The 21,001-nt window shown below is 43.6% G+C and overlaps 1 protein-coding gene across 4 annotated transcripts in view; it reads left to right on the top strand.

Moving 5' to 3' along the window:
• The window catches only part of LOC106581817 (activin receptor type-1), a 34,520-nt gene extending 13,781 nt beyond the window's left edge, over positions 1-20,739 (top strand). For all 4 annotated transcript variants that reach the window (XM_014164193.3, XM_014164192.3, XM_014164191.3 and 1 more), the window contains exons 2-12: positions 858-931; positions 2,184-2,438; positions 2,755-3,018; positions 4,185-4,445; positions 12,622-12,827; positions 14,542-14,641; positions 16,334-16,480; positions 16,729-17,004; positions 17,753-17,950; positions 18,971-19,101; positions 19,593-20,739. In XM_014164193.3, the coding sequence (XP_014019668.1) occupies positions 865-931; positions 2,184-2,438; positions 2,755-3,018; positions 4,185-4,445; positions 12,622-12,827; positions 14,542-14,641; positions 16,334-16,480; positions 16,729-17,004; positions 17,753-17,950; positions 18,971-19,101; positions 19,593-19,727 (2,040 nt within the window). In that variant the 5' untranslated portion in view covers positions 858-864 and the 3' untranslated portion in view covers positions 19,728-20,739. The remainder of the gene's footprint in view (positions 1-857; positions 932-2,183; positions 2,439-2,754; positions 3,019-4,184; positions 4,446-12,621; positions 12,828-14,541; positions 14,642-16,333; positions 16,481-16,728; positions 17,005-17,752; positions 17,951-18,970; positions 19,102-19,592) is intronic.
• The last annotated feature ends 262 nt before the right edge of the window (positions 20,740-21,001 follow it).

The raw sequence follows: 21,001 nt of genomic DNA, 5'->3' as shown, positions 1-21,001 counted from the left end.
CGGTGGCCTCTGCTTGAATCAGACAGATCACAGCCGAAGTCAAGCAGATGTCAATGTGCATGTATGTCGATGTGCCTAAAGACACATATTGAAGGTTTTAAAGACCCAGCCTCCTCATTTGAAATGTTTCTATTTGGGCTCCCTCGTTGGTGCTCCCTGCTGTGCCCCTCTCCGGTCCTCCTCGTTCTCCTGCCGCGTCTGTCTGCTCCCCTTGCTGTCAAGAAATCTCTATATATCTCTATCTCTATCTCTATCTATTTCTCTCTCTCTCTCTCTCTATCTCTATCTATTTCTCTCTCTCTATCTCTATCTATTTCTCTCTATCTCTCTCTCTCTCTATTTCTCTCTCTCTATTTTTCTCTCTCTCTCTATTTCTCTCTCTCTCTCTCTCTCTCTCTATTTCTCTCTCTCTATTTCTCTCTCTTATATATATTTATATACAGCTGAGCCAATAGGAGCGCACCAGTCTCCCCATTGCTTGCCACTCAACACCTTGTTGCCAGGACAACAGGAAGGCATGAGACCCACTTTACTTGAGCATTTTAAACTTGGTGTTGACTCTTTATTGAAAACAAGGAAAGGTCTTTCTCTTTGAGTAAAAATGCCATTATGATGGTGCTCTTAGATCAAACCCTGCCCCTCCCTCTCTTTCCATCCTTTTATCCTGTCACAGCAAGTGGCTTGAAATAATTTTAGTGGACATAACAAAGGCATTTACATAGACGTTGATTTGTCAAATGATGTGACACAAATGTATTTGTCTTTCTAAATTGTAAGCTATTTTGAAGGTCCATGTTTAGTGAACACGTTATTCCAATGTCATATAGTCGTCTAATCCCAATTTCTGTCTCTTCCAGGTCTACGATGTTAGATGACGACATGTTTATTCTGGTCTTCATACTTCTGGTTTTACCCTCTTTCAGTGTGGAAGGTAAGATTTTGACACCTTTCCTTAATAAAAAATAAAAAAAAGTCTATTCTCACGAACAAAGAGATTTCGGTACATTAGGTAGCCGCTTCAGAGATTACACGCATTCGGTACCATTCCCCATACATTCAGCCAAGTATACGGCTTTGAATCTGCGTAGTGAGTTTACATTTTTCTGTCAAGGGCGTGCTTTGTCTCTCTCCCTCTCCCCCGCTGTCTCGCAGTATTTTTTTAAACAACTGCAGTGACAGGCTCGCAGACTGGGCTCTGGGAGAACTGAGGATTTCTCACTGTCACGGGTTGGTTGGCTGGCTGGCTGGCTGGGGATACTTATTATTCTGCATCGCCTACTGTAGTGTAGCAGCTAAATGATGACACACTCATTATAAGAATGAGGGAGGTTGAACATAGCAAATCTCCTGCACTAACATGACCACAATATGACCACAATATTCACATATTAATAAATCCTCTTAAGGATTTGTCCCTTTTTTCAATTTTCGCCTAAAATGACATACCCAAATCTAACTGCCTGTAGCAAGGATATGCATATTCTTGGTACCATTTGAAAGGAAACACTTTGAATTTTGTTAAAATGTGAAAGTAATGTAGGAGAATATAACACAATAGATCAGTTAAAAGATAATACAAAGAAAAAAACCAATCGTTCTTTTGTATTTTTTTGTACCCTCTTTGAAATGCAAGAGAAAGACCATAATGTATTATACCAGCCCAGGTGCAATTTAGATTTTGGCCACTGGATGGCAGCAGTGTATGTGCAAAGTTTTAGACTAATCCAATGAACCATTGCATTTCTGTTCAAAATGTTGTATCAAGACTGCCCAAATGTGCCAAATTTGTTTATTAATAACTTTTCATGTTCAAACTTGTGCACTCTCCTCAAATAATAGCATGGTATTCTTTCACTGTAACAGCTACTGTAAATTGGACAGTGTAGTTAGATTAACAAGAATTAAACATTTCTGCCAATATCAGATATGTCTTTGTCCTGGGAAATGTTCTTGTTACTTACAACCTCATGCTAATCACATTAGCCTACGTTAGCTCAAGCGTCCCGTTGAAGGGACACCGATCCCGAAGAAGTTTTAACAATGCCGAATGTCTGCGTATTTTATGCCTTTGGTGTTTTAAATATGTTTCTTTTCAGTTCTGTTCGTCAGTATGTGTTGTGATTTTGTTTTGAGTTTGAAATGAATGGAGAATACTAAAAATGTCTGGTCTAATGACTGTGCAGATAAGGGCAGCGCGAGCGACTATGAGTGTGTTTGCGACGGGCCGTCATGCGACAGCGGAGACCGTTGTATTGGCCAGCAGTGCTTCTCAGCCGTCTCCATCCAGAACGCCACGTTCTTCCGACGGAAGGGGTGCATTGTGGGGCATGGCGAAGGGTCCATAAGCTGCGGAAGTCCCCCATCCCATAACTTGACTGTGGAGTGCTGCCATGGCGACCTTTGTAACATGAATATCACAGTGGCAGACCCAGAGAGAGGTGATGCATTGTTTTAATTGAAATCATTACACTCATGCTTTTATCCCTCCCTCAATGTAGGCTAAGCAATATCACCATGCTGAGTCACTCACATTACCACATCCTATATCTACCTACCTAGGCAGCACATCACCACTTTGCACAATGATTTAGTTAATAACACATTTACATTTAGTTTTTCATTTGCGTGAAGGCCATTTGGGTACATTAGTAAAATGCTTCCATAAACAAAACCACCTGAAGAGTCGTTATATTTGTTTAAATGAATGAGAATGAAAAGGTTTCATGGACTTGTCTGGTCTCTCTTATTGAACAGATGAGGAAGTGGCGCCTGCCTTGCAAGACGATGAGTGTGTGTGTGAGGGACGGTCATGTGAGGGCAGGGAGCGCTGTACAGGCCAGCGGTGTTTCTCCTCTGTGAAGATCAGTGACGGGTATGTGGGTCACCAGAAGGGCTGCCTTCAGGATGACGACCAGGGGAGAGCCACCTGCGCCACCCCTCCCTCTCACAGCCACATAGTCAAGTGTTGCCAGGGGCACCTGTGTAACATGAACGTCACTGTGGAAGCACCAGCAAAAGGTAACACACTACCCTGTTTTCACTGAAATAATTTCATTTTTTTTCTAATCTTGGCCTCACTGATGCTTCATCTCTCACTTATTGTAGTTTTTATATGTAAATATATACATAATTTGCAACTTATTTTTTTAAGAAGATAGATATGCATATCATAGAGGTGATTCATATTTATGAAGATGCACTACATGACCAAAAGTATGTGGACACCTGCTCGTCGAACATCTCATTCCAAAATCATGGGCATTAATATGGAGTTGGTCCCCCCTTTGCTACTATAATAGCCTCCACTCTTCTGGGAAGGCTTTCCGCTAGATGATTGAACATTGCTTCGGGGACTTGCTTCCATTCAGCCACAAGAGCATTAGTGAGGTCTGGCACTGACGTTGGGCGATTAGGCCTGGCTCGCAGTCGGCGTTCTAATTCACCCCAAAGGTGTTCGATGGGATTGAGGTCAGGGCTCTGTGCAAGCCAGTTGAGTTCTACCACACCGATCTCGACAAACCTTTTCTGTATGGGCCTCGCTTTGTGCATGCAGCATTGTCATGCTGAAAAAGGAAAGGGCCTTTCTCAAACTGTTGCCACAAAGTCTAGAATGTTATTGTATGCTTTATGATTTCCCTTCACTGGAACTAAGGGGCCTGAACAATGAAAAACATCCCCAGACCATTATTCCTCCTCCACCAAACTTTACAGTTGGTGTTGGAGCAGGTAGCGTTCTCCTGGCATCCGCCAAATCCAGATTCGTCATCGGACTGCCAGATGGTGAAGCGTGATTCATCACTCCATAGAACGCGTTTCCACTGCTCCAGAGTCCAATGTTGGCGAGCTTTACGCCACTCCAGTTGACGCTTGGCATTGTACCTGGTGATCTTAGGCTTGTGTGCGGCTGCTCGGCCTTGGAAACACTTTTCAAGAAGCTCCCGACGAACAGTTATTGTGTTGACGTTGCTTCCAGTAAGTGTTGCAACCGAGAACAGACAATTTTTATGCGCTTCAGCACTTGCCGGTCCTGTTCTGTGAGCTTGTGTGGCCTACCACTTCGCGGATGAGCTGTTGTTGCTCCTAGACGTTTCCACTTCACAATAACAGCACTTCCAGTTGACCGGGGCAGCTCTAGCATCACCCTACTCCATGAGCAATAATTATCTTTTCTGTTTCCCGTCCAGAAGAGAAAGTGAAGTCCGCCGGCGAACACGAGTGCGTGTGCAAGGGGCGGTCGTGTGCCACCGGGCAGCGCTGCATGGGCCAGCACTGCTTCTCCAGTCTGACGGTCAGCGACGGAGACCTGGTCTACCAGAAGGGTTGCTTCAAGGTGTACGAGCAGAGCAGAATGACCTGCAAGACGCCGCCCTCCCGCGACCAGATTGTGGAGTGCTGCCAGGGCCACCTGTGTAACATGAACGTCACTGTGGAGCTGCCTGTTATTGGTAAGTAAATGCACAGGCTACTTGGCACCCTATTTGGGACACACACAATGGCGTGCATTCATTCATATGCATCTGTATTATAATGGGAGGTCTGTGTGGTGCACATTTGCATTCAAACCAAGGTTATTAATTAACCACTTACACCACTTGCGTTGGCCTATATGGATAGGGCTACATTTCAATGTGTCTTACAGAAGAAATATGGAAAGCATATGCATAACCATGGTAGCAATCAAAAGGGAACAGTTTGAAGATTATGGGGAAATGAATAGACTGAAGATGATAACAAAACAGTTAATCTGACAAAAGACTGAATCCAAACATTACACTGTGGATTTTATGTGCATTTTACAGTTACTGTACTTTTTGCCGTGTTTGTTGATATCGAAATCTGAAAATACTCGGGATACATTGAGTATCATGATAAAATTGGCCAATTTGGTGTAGGTGCATAAACATAAAACAAAATGAAATGACAAGGAGAGTTCTAACTGGTGTTTCCAAGTGGTCACACACACACATCTCCAAAATGTGCACAGTTCCTACGTGATTTCATTGCACTTTTATTACTCAAAGAAGAGTCTTCAACGATAAGGTGCTGTTTTGAGCTCGCATAGCTGTGCCGTTGAGGAACTACAGCAAGCAGACTTGTAGTTGTTTTCCTTTGGAACACAGCCCTGCATCCCCGCCTCAACACAATTACTGTTGTTTACACATTCCAAAAAAACTGTCCATTTATAAATCGCAATCTGGTCGGGTGGGAATGATTTGAAAACTTGTTCTATTGCCAACATGACTAGCTAAATTACGAAATATAATCTCAGTTTTCAAAAGGCAATTCGGAGAAGCAGATCGTTATTTTGGTGCGCATCACAGGTGGTTGGTGGCACCTTAATTGGGGAGGACAGGCCCCGGGGGTACTGACTGGAGCGGAATCAGTGGAATGGTATCAAATACATCAAACGCATGTTTTCCAGGTGTTTGATGCCATTCCATTTGCGCCGTTCCGGACATTTATGAGCCGTCCTCCCCTCAACACCTTTCTGTGGAGCGAAATAGAATAGACTGCATTCAGATGTGTGTTCCCTGCTGGATTTCTTCACAATACATCAAACATAGGCTACATTCTATTCAGAACCACCCAGGGTGACGCCATGTCATCTTGTAACTGTACATCAAACATAGTGATTGTAAACGTTCACACGGTATATTACATGAGTTGTGTGATATGTGAAGTGCTCGTCTGGACTAATGGCTGTTTGGCTTGCTTGTATGACATCAAAGCGTTAATTATTATAATCCCCAGCGTCTCATCTTTCAAAATACATCTACAGTGAGGGGGAAAAGTATTTGAGCCCCTGCTGATTTTGTACGGTTGCCCACTGACAAAGAAATTATCGGTCTATAATTTTAATGGTAGGTTTATTTGAACAGTGAGAGACAGAATAACAACAACAAAAATCCAGAAAAACGCATGTCAAAAATGTTATAAAATGATTTGCATTTTAATGAGGGAAATAAGTATTTGACCCCTCTGCAAAACATGACTTAGTACTTGTTGGCAATCACAGAGGTCAGATGTTTCTTGTAGTTGGCCACCAGGTTTGCACACATCTCAGGAGGGATTTTGTCCCACTCCTCTTTGCAGATCTTCATTAAGTCATTAAGGTTTCGAGGCTGACTTTTGGCAACTCGAACCTTCAGCTCCCTCCACAGATTTTCTATGGGATTAAGGTCTGGAGACTGGCTAGGCCACTCCAGGACCTTAATGTGCTTCTTCTTGAGCCACTCCTTTGTTGCCTTGGCTGTGTGTTTTGGGTCATTGTCATGCTGGAATACCCATCCACAACCCATTTTCAATGCCCTGGCTGAGGGAAGGAGGTTCTCACCCAAGATTTGACGGTACATGGCCCCGTCCATCGTCCCTTTGATGCGGTGAAGTTGTCCTGTCCCCTTAGCAGAAAAACACCCCCAAAGCATAATGTTTCCACCTCCATGTTTGACGGTGGGGATGGTCGCACCAACTGTTGTCACCTTCTCACCAAGCAGCTTGGCGATGGTCTTGTAGCCCATTCCAGCCTTGTTTAGGTCTACAATCTTGTCCCTGACATCCTTGGAGAGCTCTTTGGTCTTGGCCATGGTGGAGAGTTTGGAATCTGATTGATTGCTTCTGTGGACAGGTGTCTTTTTTACAGGTAACAAGCTGAGATTAGGAGCACTCCCTTTAAGAATGTGCTCCTAATCTCAGCTCGTTACCTGTATAAAAGACATCTGGGAGCCAGAAATCTTTCTGATTGAGAGGGGGTCAAATACTTATTTCCCTCATTAAAATGCAAATCAATTTCTAACATTTTTGACATGCCTTTTTCTGGATTTTTGTTGTTGTTATTCTGTCTCTCACTGTTCAAATAAACCTACCATTAAAATTATAGACTGATAATTTCTTTGTCAGTGGGAAAACATACAAAATCAGCAGGGGATCAAATACTTTTTTTCCTCACTGTAGTCCTCTTTATTTGCAGCATTTCCCTTACTCAGAAAACAAAACATTTGCAAAAGTTGCCCATTTAGCAGCAGGGATGGGGGCAACTTCTTGTCGCGAGTGGTGTTCAAGTTTAGAACCGCTGTCAGTCAAAACCCATACTGCGCTGTGAAGCGAGACCTTGAGCTCTGACGTCTTGTATAGCATGTTACTTTACAGCCACTGCGTTCCAATTTAGGTGCATGTCTGTGTCCATGTCTGCTATTTTGAAGCTGTGTAAGGCCAACGTGAGTAAGACATTTTAGATGTGTTAACTCTCGCAAGGCTGCTGGGCCAGACGTCATCCTTAGCCGCGTCCTCAGAGCATGCGCAGACCAGCTGGCTGGAGTGTTTACGGACATATTCAATCTCTCCGATATCCCCGTCTGCTGTCCCCACTTGCTTCACGATGTCCACCATTGTTCCTGTACCCAAGAAAGCAAAGGTACAGTGGCTTGCGGAGGTATTCACCCCCTTGGCATTTTTCCTATTTTGTTGCCTTACTACCTGGAATTAGTTTGTATCATTTGATTTAGAACATGCCTACCACTTTGAAGATGCAAAAGAAGAAAAAAAACATCCCCACAGCGAAGCATGGTGGTGGCAGATTATTTTCAAGGGGTGATGAGAGGTGTTGGGTTTGCGCCAGACATAGCGTTTTCCTTGATGGCCAAAAAGCTAAATTTTAGCCTCATCTGACCAGAGTACCTTCTTCCATATGTTTGGGGAGTCTCCCACATGCCTTTTGGCATTTTGTTCTTTAGGCAATTACTTTTTTCAGGCCACTCTTCCGTAAAGCCCAGCTCTGTGGCGTGTACGGCTTAAGTCCTATGGACAGATTCTCCAATCTCCTCTGTGGAGCTTTGCAGCTCCTTCAGGGTTATCTTATGTCTGTTTGTTGCCTCTCTGATTAATGCCCTCCTTGCCTGGTCTGTCAGTTTTCATGGGCAGCCCTCTCTTGGCAGATTTGTTGTGGTTCCATATTCTTTCAATTTTTTTATAATTGATTTAATGGTGCTCGTGGGATGTTCAAAGTTTCGGATATTATTTCATAACCCAACCCTGATCAGTACTTCTCCACAACTTTGTCCCTGACCTGTTTGGAAAGCTCCTTGGTCTTCATGGTGCCGCTTGCTTAGTGGTGTTGCAGACTCTGGGGCCTTTCAGAACAGGTGTATATACAGTTGAAGTCGGAAGTTTACATACACTTAGGTTGAAGTCCTAAACTCGTTTTTCAACCACTCCACAATTTTCTTGTTAACAAACTATAGTTTTGTTAAGTCGGTTAGGACATCTACTTTGTGCAGGACACAAGTAATTTTTCCAACAATTGTTTACAGACAGATTATTTCACTTATAATTCACTGTATCACAATTCCAGTGGGTCAGAAGTTTACATGCACTAAATTGACTGTGCATTTAAACAGCTTGGAATATACCAGAAAATGTCATGGCTTTAGAAGCTTCTGATAGGCTAATTGACATAATTTGAGTCAATTGGAGGTGTTCCTGTGGATGTATTTCAAGGCCTACCTTCAAACTCAGTGCCTCTTTGCTTGACATCATGGGAAAATCAAAAGAAATCAGCCAAGACCTCAGGAAAAAAGTTGTAGACCTCCACAAGTTTGGTTCATCCTTGGGAGCAATTTCCAAATGCCTGACGGTACCACGTTCATCTGAACAAACAATAGTACGCAAGTATAAACACCATGGGACCACGCAGCCATCATACCGCTCAGGAAGGAGATGCGTTCTGTCTCCTAAAGATGAACGTACTTTGGTGCGAAAAGTGCGAATCAATCCCAGAACAACAGAAAAGCACTTTGTGAAGATGCTAGAGGAAACGGGTTCAAAAGTATCTATATCCGCAGTAAAACGGGTCCTATATCAACATAACCTGAAAGGCCGCTCAGCAAGGAAGAAGCCACTGCTCCAAAACCGCCATAAAAAAGCCAGACTACGGTTTGCAACTGCACATGGGGACAAAGATCGTACTTTTTGGAGAAATGTCCTCTGGTCTGATGAAACAAAAATAGAACTGTTTGGCATAATGACCATCGTTATGTTTGGAGGAAAAAGGGGGAGGCTTGCAAGCCAAAGAACACCATCCCAACCGTGAAGCACGGGGGTGGCAGAATCATGTTGTGGGGGTGCTTTGCTGCAGGAGGGACTCGTGCACTTCCCAAAATAGATGGCATCATGAGGAGGGGAATTATGTGGATATATTGAAGCAACATCTCAAGTCAGGACGTTAAAGCTTGGTTTCAAATGGGTCTTCCAAATGGACAATGACCCCAAGCATACTTCCAAAGGTGTGGCAAAATGGCTTAAGGACAACAAAGTGGAGGGGGAAGAATACTTTTGCAAGGCACTGAAATTGAACAAAATCACTATCGCCCCGTAGCACTCACTTCTGTCATCATGAAGTGATTTGAAAGGATAGTTAAGGATCATATCACCTCTACCTTATCTGACACCCTAGACCCACATCAATTTGCTTACCGCCCCAATAGATCCACAGACGTTGAAATCGCCGTTGTACTGCACACTGCCCTATCCCATCTGGACAAGAAGAATACCAACGTCAGAATGCTGTTCATTGGCGATAGCTCAGCCTTCAATACCATAGTACCCTCCAAGCTCATCATTAAGCTCGGGGCCCTGGGTCTGAAGCCCACCTTGTGCAACTTGGTCCTGGACTTCCTGACGGGCCGCCCCCAGGTAGTGAAGGTAGGAAACAACATCTCCACTTCGCTGATCTTCAACACTGGGGCCTCACGAGTGCGTGCTCAGCCCCCTCCTGTACGCCCTGTTCACCCATGACTGCGTAGCCACGCACGCATCCAACTCAATCATCAAGTTTGCAGACGACACAACAGTAGTAGGCCTGATTACCAACAATGACGAGACAGCCTACAGGGAGGAAGTGAGGGCCCTGGCGGAGTAGGGACAGGAAAATAACGTATCCCTCAACATCAACAAAACAAAAGAGCTGATTGTGGACTTCAGGAAACAGCAGAGGGAGCTAGGGCATACAACAGGGTGAACAGGGCGTACAGGAGGGGGCTGAGCACGCACCCTTGTGAGGCCCCTATCCACATTGACGGGACCGCAGTGGAGAAGGTGGAAATCTTCAAGTTCCTCGGTGTACACATCACTGACAATCTGAAATGGTACACCCACACAGACAGTGTGGTGAAGAAGGCGCAACAGCACCTCTTCAACCTCGGGAGGCTGAAGAAATGCGGCTGGCCCTTAAGACCCTCAGAAAATTTTACAGATGCACAATTGAGAGCATCCTGTCGGGCTGTATCACCACCTGGTACGGCAACTGCACCACCCGCAACAGCAAGGCTCTCCAGATGGTGGTGCGGTCTGCCCCAACGCATCACCGGGGGCACACAGCCTGCCCTCCAGGACACCTACAGCACCCGATGTCACAGGAAGGCCAAAAATATTTTCAAGGACATCAACCACCCAAGCCACGGGCTGATCACCCCCTATCATCCAGAAGGTGAGGTCAGTACAGGTGCATCAAAGCTGGGACCGAGACACTGAAAAACAGCTTGTATCTCCAGGCCATCAGACTGTTAAATAGCCATCACTAGCCGGCTACCACCCAGCTAGTCATCCCTGCACCTTAGAGGCTGCTGCCCTATATAAATAGACATGGAATCATTGGCCACTTTAATAATGGAACACTAGTCCCTTTAATAATGTTTTACATACTGCTTTACTCATCTCATGTATATACTGTATTCTATTCTACTGTATTTTAGTCAATGCCACTCAGACATTGCTCGTCCTAATATTTACGTATTTGTTAATTCCATTTTTATACTTTTAGATTTGTGTGAATTGTTAGATTCTACTATACTGTTGGAGCATTTCGCTACACCCACAATAACATCTGATAAATATGTGTATTTGACTAATAACATTTGATTTGAATTACTGCCACGAAAACAACACTTTTGGGCCATATGCTCTTACTGATCTTCTGTCTTTGATCGGTTGACTGACATGAAGAGGCAGGTGCTCTATTGATTCTGTCCACTTGGCCATTCTCCAGTGAGGACGCGATGCTGCAGTGCATGAAATTGTCTTCCATAGTCGTTTGCTGCATGGTCCTCTATTGGTCTGCTTTTCAGGCCTGTGTGGCGGTTACACCCCGAGCACCTCCACAGCAGAGGGGACAGTCTGGAAAAAGAGACAAACGCTAGAATTGTGTTTAGTCACGGTCTACTTCCTCCTATGTCCTCTCTGAGATTGTTTGCTCTGCCTGACACAGACCTGTAAGGCAGTGTAGAGCGGAGCCCCCTGGGAAAGGAGAGGACACTGAGACTGCGTCCCAATTGGCACCCTATACCCTACATTGTGCACTACTTTGACCAGGGAATGGGGGGGTCATTTGGGACACGCACCTGAATGAAATGTATAGCTCTTCTCTGAAACTCACTCTCCTCTCTTATCCACAGTAAAAAGAGTAGGCTCTGTATGTATAAAAATGAATTATTTCCTAAATGTCAATATTTCTTTGAGGTTAGTCCCTGTTTTTGTTAAACACACAAGAAGATCTTAGCATCTACCAAAAACGACATTTCTGCATTAACAAGAACAGTAGAAAACATCGACACATTGACACTCTGTGCCATCATTTCCGTCTAAAAATCTGTTGTTTTCTATACTGTCTATTCTGAGCCAGTTGAGCTTCGTTGAATTCCACTCTCCAAGAGTGCTATGCGAAGGAGAAAGAGTTCAGTATGCATGGGAGAAAAGAGGGAGCATTGTCTGTGCTGAGGGCTAGGCAGTCTTTTCCCCCTGGAGTGTGTGGTAGTCAGTCTCCAGGCGTGGTGGGGGTGCAGCCTGTTGATGTGTGGCCTATCCCACCCGTGGATATATGCTGCAGTGTGCTCTTACCTTGGCCTCCCCCTCAACCCTGGAGCCAGGTTCCTCAGTCTGTTTTGGTCCAGGCAGAGCAGGCAGGCGGACGGGGGAGGAGGGAGAGAACGTGTTCTTAAACATGCCTAATTATCATCGCCTCTCCTTGAATGATGCCTCCCAAAGCTTAGGGCTTTAGTAAACGCTGTGTTTTGATCCCCGGGGCAGCTGGGCACCTGGCTAAGCTGAACGGAGGAGGAACTTGGTTGTACTGCAGATTTCAAATTCGTTGTCCAAACACTGTACTGGATTGAATGTAGTTTGTGTTTAAAGGCGATTATGTTGCTGGAGATTTTTTTTTTTTTTTTTTTGTCTTCATCTGTTTCTGGCATGATGTGTGATATACTTTATAATAAACTGGGTGGTTTGAGCCCTGAATGCTGATTGGCTGACAGCTGTGGTATATCACACCGTATACTATGGATATGACAAAACATGTATTTTTACTGCTCTAATTACATTGGTAACCAGTTTATAATAGCAATAAGTCACCTCGGGGGTTTGTGGTATATGGCAAATATACCACGGCTAAGGGCTTGTATTCAGGCACTCCGCGTTGTTGTCGTGCTCATATATTTCCCATATATTTAGGCAGATCATATCTTTTTAAATGTGTTTTTATATATTGTATGACATCACATTTTATTTATGTTTATACATACAATATGTACCAGGATGTTCAAATAAACCTAAACCTCTTTCTTATCCTCGTAGCAAGCAACCTGCCCAACTACAGCTTGACTACACTGGCCATCGTCATCGTGGCTCCGGTCATCGTGCTCGTCGTCCTCTCCGGCATCGCCATCCTGGTGTTCAGACGCATCCACCAGAACCAGATGGAGAGGCTGACGGCCCGGGAAGCTGAGTACGGCACCATAGACGGCCTCATCGCCTCCAACGTGGGGGAGAGTACACTTGCGGTGAGGAAGACATGGTCATACTTAGGGTTGCAACATCCTGGTCACTTTCCCAAAATTACCAGGTTTTCCAGAAATCCTGGTTGGATGATTAGCTGCTTATTCCCTCCTGTTTCCGGGCTTCTTCTAACCAGGATTTCTGGAAAACTAGGGAATTTTGGGACATTGCAACCCTACACTAAGGACATGCCAGACCTGGGCTCGTCGGGGAGCTGTGGTTCGTATGGTTCCAATCCACGCAGTCCAGCACTGAACACCATTTATACACTCTCAAACTATGTCATTATGTTGAGCCCAAAGACCATTTGTGTGTGAATGTGTGCCAGGTAGTCATGCACTCTATGTTCCACTGTGTTCCTGTAGTAGGCCAATATCAACCCTGTCAGGATTACATTCCTGTCCTGGGAATTGGGAATGAAAGAATTTGTTCCACCACTGTGATGGAAAATATGCGCATTGTTTTACCAGAGCATATTGAGCACATGTGTTTCACAGATACACATGATTTCAACAAAATGGCCCGTTTTGTTTGCAAGTATGTTGGCTACTCTAGTGAAATAATGCTTTGAGCTTGCAACTCTAATCAGCATTTTTGATAAACTTCAGCAATCTACCCACCTCAAGACCCAGACCAATCCCGGCAATTTTTTTATAATTTTTTTAAAGGAAAACCCTAAACAGGCTGAATGTTTCCATTGGGGTGACCAGTCTCACTGATAACACTGATGGGCTGAGGTGTGCTAAGGAATTGCCGATGTTGGATCTATTTCTAGATATTTTCCAAAGCCCATCAGAGCACTTGGCAATGTAACCTCCAAATATGCTGCCGCATAATGTTTTGTTTCAGTATAATTAAAAAGTGCTTGGCAGCAACCCGGATAAAAGTTATTATAAACCGTGGTGACAGTAAAAAAAGAAACGCATTTCCCTACAACACAGGTGGGTCTCCCCCATTAGCCCTGGATGCCTAAAAATGTCGTGATTGTGGTAATGCTGTGGCTGAATTCCCCCCTTCAACAGAACAGCCCAGATCTGCCCTCCCACTAAACAGGGACTTTAACTAATGACAAAATGAGTTGTCATTGATTTTACGGCTTCTATTTAGTATTTTTCTCCCTTCCCAAATTGTACACAGCATGTGTTTTATGCATGTGGCATCTATCTTTTTAGTTTTTCCATTTTAGTCCTCTGCTTGTAAGTTTGTTTTTCTCAGGTGTGTTTGATGGAGTTGCGGAACACTACCCCCTTGTGTCAGCCATGATGCCCTGCAGATGCCTGGAGAGGAGTTAAAAATAAAAGGCTTAGCAGCATTGCGTCTGTTTGGAGTCTGGGGCTGGGATTAGATCAAATCTCTCAGCCCCCTCAGTTCACTAATCATCAGGGACTGCTGTTGTTTACCCAGAGGGCCCTCTGCTGCTCCAGGGTGGCCTGACTGACTGACTGACTGACTGACTCTTCAGGATGGCCAGATAGACATGCACACAGACAGACAGCAAGATAGCCAGCATTTGGAGTCTGAGCACTAATCATCACCCATTTCACTCAGCCTCCCCAACGTGGGCCACATCAGGAGGAGGGAGGCCAGCCGTATTAACCGAATCCCAGATGCTCTGCTGTGTTGAGGGCCTGTACTCTCATCTAGAGAGAGTACAGGCTGATCATATTCCTCTGGTTGCAGTTCAGTTATTTTGTCTGTCCCTCTTCTCCTCTCTCGTAGGATTTGCTGGACCACTCGTGCACGTCGGGAAGCGGCTCCGGACTCCCCTTCCTCGTTCAGAGAACTGTCGCCCGACAAATCACGCTCAACGAGTGTGTGGGTCAGTATCCAATCAGAGCCTGTTCTCTTTGTTCAGTGGCTAAGGTGTACGTTTAGCCTCAGTGCAGGTTTTGGAGTAAATGTTTTTTCCCCCCCAAAAAAATGTCAGACCTCTTAAAGTGTAGCACTGTTGGAACAGAGATTTGTGTTGCAAAACGGAGCAACTGCTGTTCTCTGACCCTGAGAGATTTCTTAGAAGAGTTTTTTTTTTCAGCAGCGTCTCTTAATATTTCTCTTAGTTTTCCTAGAGTTCGGTCTGAAACATGGCCAGATGGCCAATGTAACACTCAACTCCCTAAACCAACATTGCACACATTTGATTTGTGGGTCTAGTCGAGTATAAACTGCCAACAAAAATGTTTTTAACAAACATGTTTCATTTAATGTCAAATGGGTTGCATGTAACTACCAAAATAAAGGAAACACCTACACATTGTCTTAATAATTAATAAATAAATAAAATGTATTTAACCTTTATTTAACTAGGCATGTCAGTTAAGAACAAATTCTTATTTACAATGGACGGCCTACCCCGGCCAAACCCAGACAACGCTGGGCCAATTGTGCACTGCCCTATGGAACTCCCAATCACGGCCAGATGTGATGCAGCCTGGATTGAGGTTTAAAGTATGTGTGTCTAAGTCACCATATTTCAACCCAATTGAACACTGATTGGAGATTCTGGAGCGGCGCCTGAGATAGCATTTTCCACCACAATCAACAAAACTCCAAATTGTGGAAGAATGGTGTCGCATCCCTCCAATAGAGTTCCAGACACCTGTAGAATCTATGCCAAGGCACATTGAAGCTGTTCTGGTGGCTTGTGGTGGACCAACACCCTATTTTGGGGCAGAAGGTAGCCTAGTGGGCCGAATCCCCGAACAAGGCAGTTAACCCACTGTTCCTAGGCCGTCATTGTAAATAAGAATTTGTTCTTAACTGACTTGCCTAGTTAAATAAAGGTTTAGATAAAAATAAATAAAAAATATGCTCTTTTGAGACCACTCTTTCAATGTCACTGAGATCTATTCTAGTCGGTAGCCAAAATAATGGGCAACTGGGCGTTTTTATTATACATGACCTTAAGCATGATGGAATTAATGATGGGTTAATTGCTTAATTAACTCAGGAACCACCACTGTGTAAGTACCTGCTTTCAATATACTTTGTATCTCTAATTTACTGAAGTGTTTCCTTTACTTGGGCAGTTACCGTACCTGTAGTGTTATTTATGTAGTTTATGCAGAAGGTCAAGGTTGAGTAGCATGACCAAAATGAAATTGTACTATGTGTCCCATTTAACTATTGGTCTAGAATTTTGTGTAACACTGCCTTATAAAATACATTTTAAATCAGTGAAACTCTCTAAATATTTTTTTTACAAAGATTTCATCATTTTTACATGATAGACTGTGATAATCTGACATTTGCGTTGGAGATGAACATTGGGTTTATTCCTGTCAGAGGCTTTATATTTCCCCACTGTATTTGATGAATCGTATTTTTAGTAATTCATTCAAAATGGCTGTATGAAATGGCACCCTATTCCCAAATAGTACACTACTTTTAACCAGGGCCCATACGACTCCGGTCAAAAGTAGTGCACAATATTAAGAATATGGGGAAATTTCAGACGTACATAATGTCTGCTTTGCGCTAATCTTTTTTTCCTATTTTCTTCGCCCTATTATAGGTAAGGGGCGCTATGGTGAGGTGTGGCGGGGCCAGTGGCAGGGGGAGAGTGTGGCTGTGAAGATCTTCTCCTCCAGAGATGAGAAGTCCTGGTTCAGAGAGACTGAGATTTACAACACAGTGCTGCTGAGGCACCAGAATATCCTGGGTATGTACCTCCAGCCATGTTCTGGACAGGAGCTGTTCTCCATGGGACAAATCCAAACTTCCACTTTTCACTTAGTCATGCATTGATGTCATTGGGAGACTAAGGGAAAATATGACTTAGGAGCGAATTCTTTCTGTCCGGCAGTGTTTTAGTGTTGCATCTTAGTGACAAAATGTCTGTCATATTGATTTTTAAGACCTTTCCTTGAGTTCTAACAGCTCTGTCTCTGTCTGTCTCTTTGACTGCAGGCTTCATCGCTTCGGACATGACTTCCCGAAACTCGAGCACCCAGCTGTGGCTGATCACACACTTCCACGAGATGGGCTCCCTCTACGACTACCTGCAGCTGAGCACCCTGGACACAGCCAGCTGTCTGCGCATGGCCTTGTCCATCGCCAGCGGCCTGGCACACCTCCACGTGGAGATCTTCGGCACCCAGGGAAAGCCGGCCATCGCCCACCGAGACCTTAAGAGCAAAAACATACTTGTCAACAAGAACGGCCAGTGCTGCATCGCCGACCTGGGTAAGAGCACAGTGTTCCGGATAGGAAGCATAAGTATTATGTGGTTTCATTCAACATGTGTTGTTTACATGACCGTTTTCTGTTATCGTGTCCATATTATGTATTGTGATTAAAACAAAAATAGCAGGGCATGTTGTCCACATCGTCTGTGGGTGGAGAGGATGTCCGGCTCTGTTTGTTGTTGGAAAGATGTTGTTGTTGGAAAGATTTGCTAGTGGAGTGGGCTATGCCACCGAACACTTCAACCCTGTTCCCTCCATGTTTGTTGATCGTTAGATGAAGGACAGCAGGAGCCGGTGGCTCTTTAAAGCTTAACCAAAAATGCATTAAGGGGTACTCTTGTGCACCATGCCGCATACTTGCAATGTTCTCTGTGCTAAAGTGTGAGCTATTTCAGGTGGCACACGCAATCTACTGCTACTAATGCGGTCACGGCCGTCACTGCTGTTAGGTTGTTTATGGAATGTTATGCTGTTTTTCCTCACGATCAAGATGCTTTTTTGTTATTTGATGTTGGAAAAATAGGGTTGTTTTTGACAACAGTCCTAAACTATCAGCTTGTTTTACCATTGCCATTTTCAAAACCGCCAGAGGGCGTTCTCTACTTTTGATATATTCATTTTGGTTATTTACTTAGATATAACATATTTTTTTATCCTCTTTAAAAAAAACTTGGGGTATTTTAATTATTTTGGACATTTTTGCTATAGATAGGATACTCTAACGGAAGCCTGTTTTTCTGTCCCAGGTCTCGCTGTGATGCATTTCCAAGACACAAACGAGTTAGACGTGGGCAACAACCCTAAAGTGGGTACGAAGCGCTACATGGCCCCAGAGGTCCTGGACGACTCCATCCAGATGGACTGCTTTGAGTCCTTCAAAAGAGTGGACATCTGGGCCTTTGGCCTGGTCCTGTGGGAGATCGCCAGGAGGACGGTCAGCAACGGTCTGTACGATACATACTCCATGGTTTCTTCTGTTCTCTCTCACTCCATTATTCATCTACCATCCAATCAACGTTGATTTGTCATTATGCACGGAACACAGAGTAGTGTACACGGTGCAATTAAATAATGAATCGCAAGCTTTCCCCTCGAACAGTGCAGCAACCATACAAGGTATCCATAAACAAATGTAGGATTAAAAAAAGAAATCTCTAGAATGTCATGCATTTAGGACAATATGACAAAGCATGGTCAACATCTTTCCTATAGTAGTTGCATCGTACAGAGTTGCTTTAGGTATATGTCTGTTACCTGCTTGTCTGTCTGCATATGCATGCTTTTCTTGGAATATTCTCTGATGTCCCTGTCAGGGTGTAGTAAAATCCTATAAAAATATGTCCAACATAATTTAGTGCCCAGCTGGCTTTTTTAGGATTGATTTCACCACTTCAGAGGAAGTGTTCTTTTCGCAGAAAGTCTTTAGCAATCTGATAGCATAACTGCCATATATCACTTTGCTAAGCACAAAGTTACATCGACCGTTGGCAGAACAAGCCAATAATTAAAATCCATACTTGGGCTGAGACTTAGTCAGTCACTCATTTCATCAATGAGACAATGTGACTTTAGAGGAGTGACAGACACAACTCTCTCCATGTGTTTGGGGTCCAGTCTGGTGCTAGAGGGAGCTGGCGTCTTATCTGAAATGGATCCTGCTTTCTCCACTCCCATTTAAATGGCTTCGTGGTTATTTATAGTTGAACCTGGCTGACAGCCACACACAGGGTATTGGTTAATGCAGGACACCGCAATCTTACTTTCCCCATGACTTTCCACCTGGTACACAGTAGCGAGTGAGAGCAACTATCAAAACAAATCCCCTTTGTTAGGAAATGAGCAATTTAGAATTAGTGTTGTTTGACACTTTTTTCCGTCACTTTACTTACTTTAAATTGCCATGCTGATGATTGTGTGAGCTTATGGACATCTGTGTTGTGTATTTACCCCCGTACTCTGTGTAGGCATTGTAGAAGACTACAAACCTCCCTTCCATGATGTGGTGCCCAGTGACCCCAGCTTCGAAGACATGAAGAAGGTTGTGTGTGTGGACCAGCAGAGACCCAACATCCCCAACAGATGGTTCTCAGACCCAGTGAGTACACCGAGACCAGACGAGGCGATCTGAGTTAAATGTTTACTGGTGGAAAGGGAACTAGCTAATATGTTGTCATGGAGAATAGGAGCTGCTCCAAGTGTGTCAATTTAGAAGCCGTGCAGAATTCAGCACTGCCTGCTCGGTTGTCCTGCTTCATCAGACGTTCAGTTCACTTGTGAGTCTTTTGAAAACAGCCTGTCAGCCGCCCACCTCATTTCCCAGGACCATTGAATACATAATACGGTCTGATGGGCAGTTAAAATCTTTTGTGCTTAGAATTCTAGCATTTAAGAATAATTGCTTTACCCTTTGCAGAACTATAGACTTTTGCAGTTGAGGCTTAAAAATAGTATTTTGCCCGATGTATTTTCTTTTGTGAGCAAAATACTGTACTTACATATTCAAGACATTTTTAAATGGGAAAAGACTCAAACCAAGTGGAGTGAGACTCTTAACAGATTTTCTCGGTTTTTCTTCTTCTTTTCCAGACTTTAACGTCCATCGCAAAACTTATGAAGGAGTGCTGGTATCAGAATCCCTCTGCCAGATTAACGGCGCTACGCATCAAAAAGACTCTGACAAAAATCGACAACTCTCTGGACAAAATGAAAGCGGACTGTTGAGCTTCTTCCTCGTTGATGCAGAGGGAGAGAAGACCTAATGGCCTTTTTTAAAGATGTCAGGCAGTTTGGTTTCCTGGACAACACACAGGAGAAAAGGGACTGGTTGGGCTCAGTGCTCTTGAAGTGGCACATTGTATTTATTTTGAAACACTCTTGGTGGGACACATTTTGGCATCCAAAGATGACTTACAGGGCATTTAAATCACTGCCAATAGTCTTGGAAAATAGGGGACTATCACTTTAAAGACATAGGAATATTGAACTAACGTTCTTCAAAGAAGAGACTGTTACCTGGGCATTTGAGTACCGTTGATCGCTTTAGAGCTACCCAATTTTTATTTTTGACACGACTTAAGTTCGAGAAACATATGAACGTATTTAATTCAGCAATATTGGCTGTGCTTTATCGCTGTTATTGCACTAGCAATGTTCGCATTCCTGACATGCACTGTTGCGGATGTATTTGGGAAAAAAAACAACTTGCCAAAACGTATTTTTTTTTTTTAATTGTCCACACAAACTCCATATCTTAACAGTAATCAAAATTAGGAAAACGTTTTTAAGTTTTACTTGGACTGCATCTCTTGCACCGCTGTTTACGAAATTGTTAGACCAATTCTCTTGGTATTTCGTCCAAGCTGTAACTTATTTAGCTAACGCACTGTGTTGTAGAATTGTGCTGCAGACAGTTGTAGGCACTCTCTCTTTTATTCGTCCTTCGGAGGTGTTTGTCTCAACGTATCCTGTCCTAGAAACTTTGTATATCACCATACATTTTACATTATGTACCTGTTCTTTGTTTGGTTGATTCATCAGCTTTACTGAGACAAACGCTAAAAGAGCAAATAAAATATTTACTAGATGACGCTGAACTCAATTCATACAGGAGCACTAATATTGTCTTAAGGCGTGCATTGTCTAAGTCATTGAAGTCAAACCTCAGGCTTTTTCATTTCTTTAATATTTTATATCAAGGAGTGATTTCTATTAATTAAATAGAAAAAAAAACATATAGATGATATCTGTCTCATATGTCATATTCACAACATCAAATTAACCATTTTACTCTCATTATCAAAACATATCATTGGAATGAGAGTCCGCCATCTACTAAAACCGGAGCGTTTTTACATGTGATAGGGTTGCAAAAATCTGCTAACCTTTCCGAATCCCAAAATATAGGTGGGAATAAACAGTACGTTTGGAATACTCCCAACCAGGATTACTGGAAAACCTGGGAAGTTTGAGAACGTTAACAGTTTTTCAACTCTGTC

The sequence above is a fragment of the Salmo salar genome, chromosome 21 (genome assembly GCF_965601325.2).
Source record: "Salmo salar chromosome 21, fSalSal1, whole genome shotgun sequence".
In the NCBI taxonomy this organism is placed as follows: Eukaryota; Metazoa; Chordata; class Actinopteri; order Salmoniformes; family Salmonidae; genus Salmo; species Salmo salar.
Note: the sequence above shows the minus strand (reverse complement) of the source record. Positions and strands in the feature narration are given on the sequence as shown.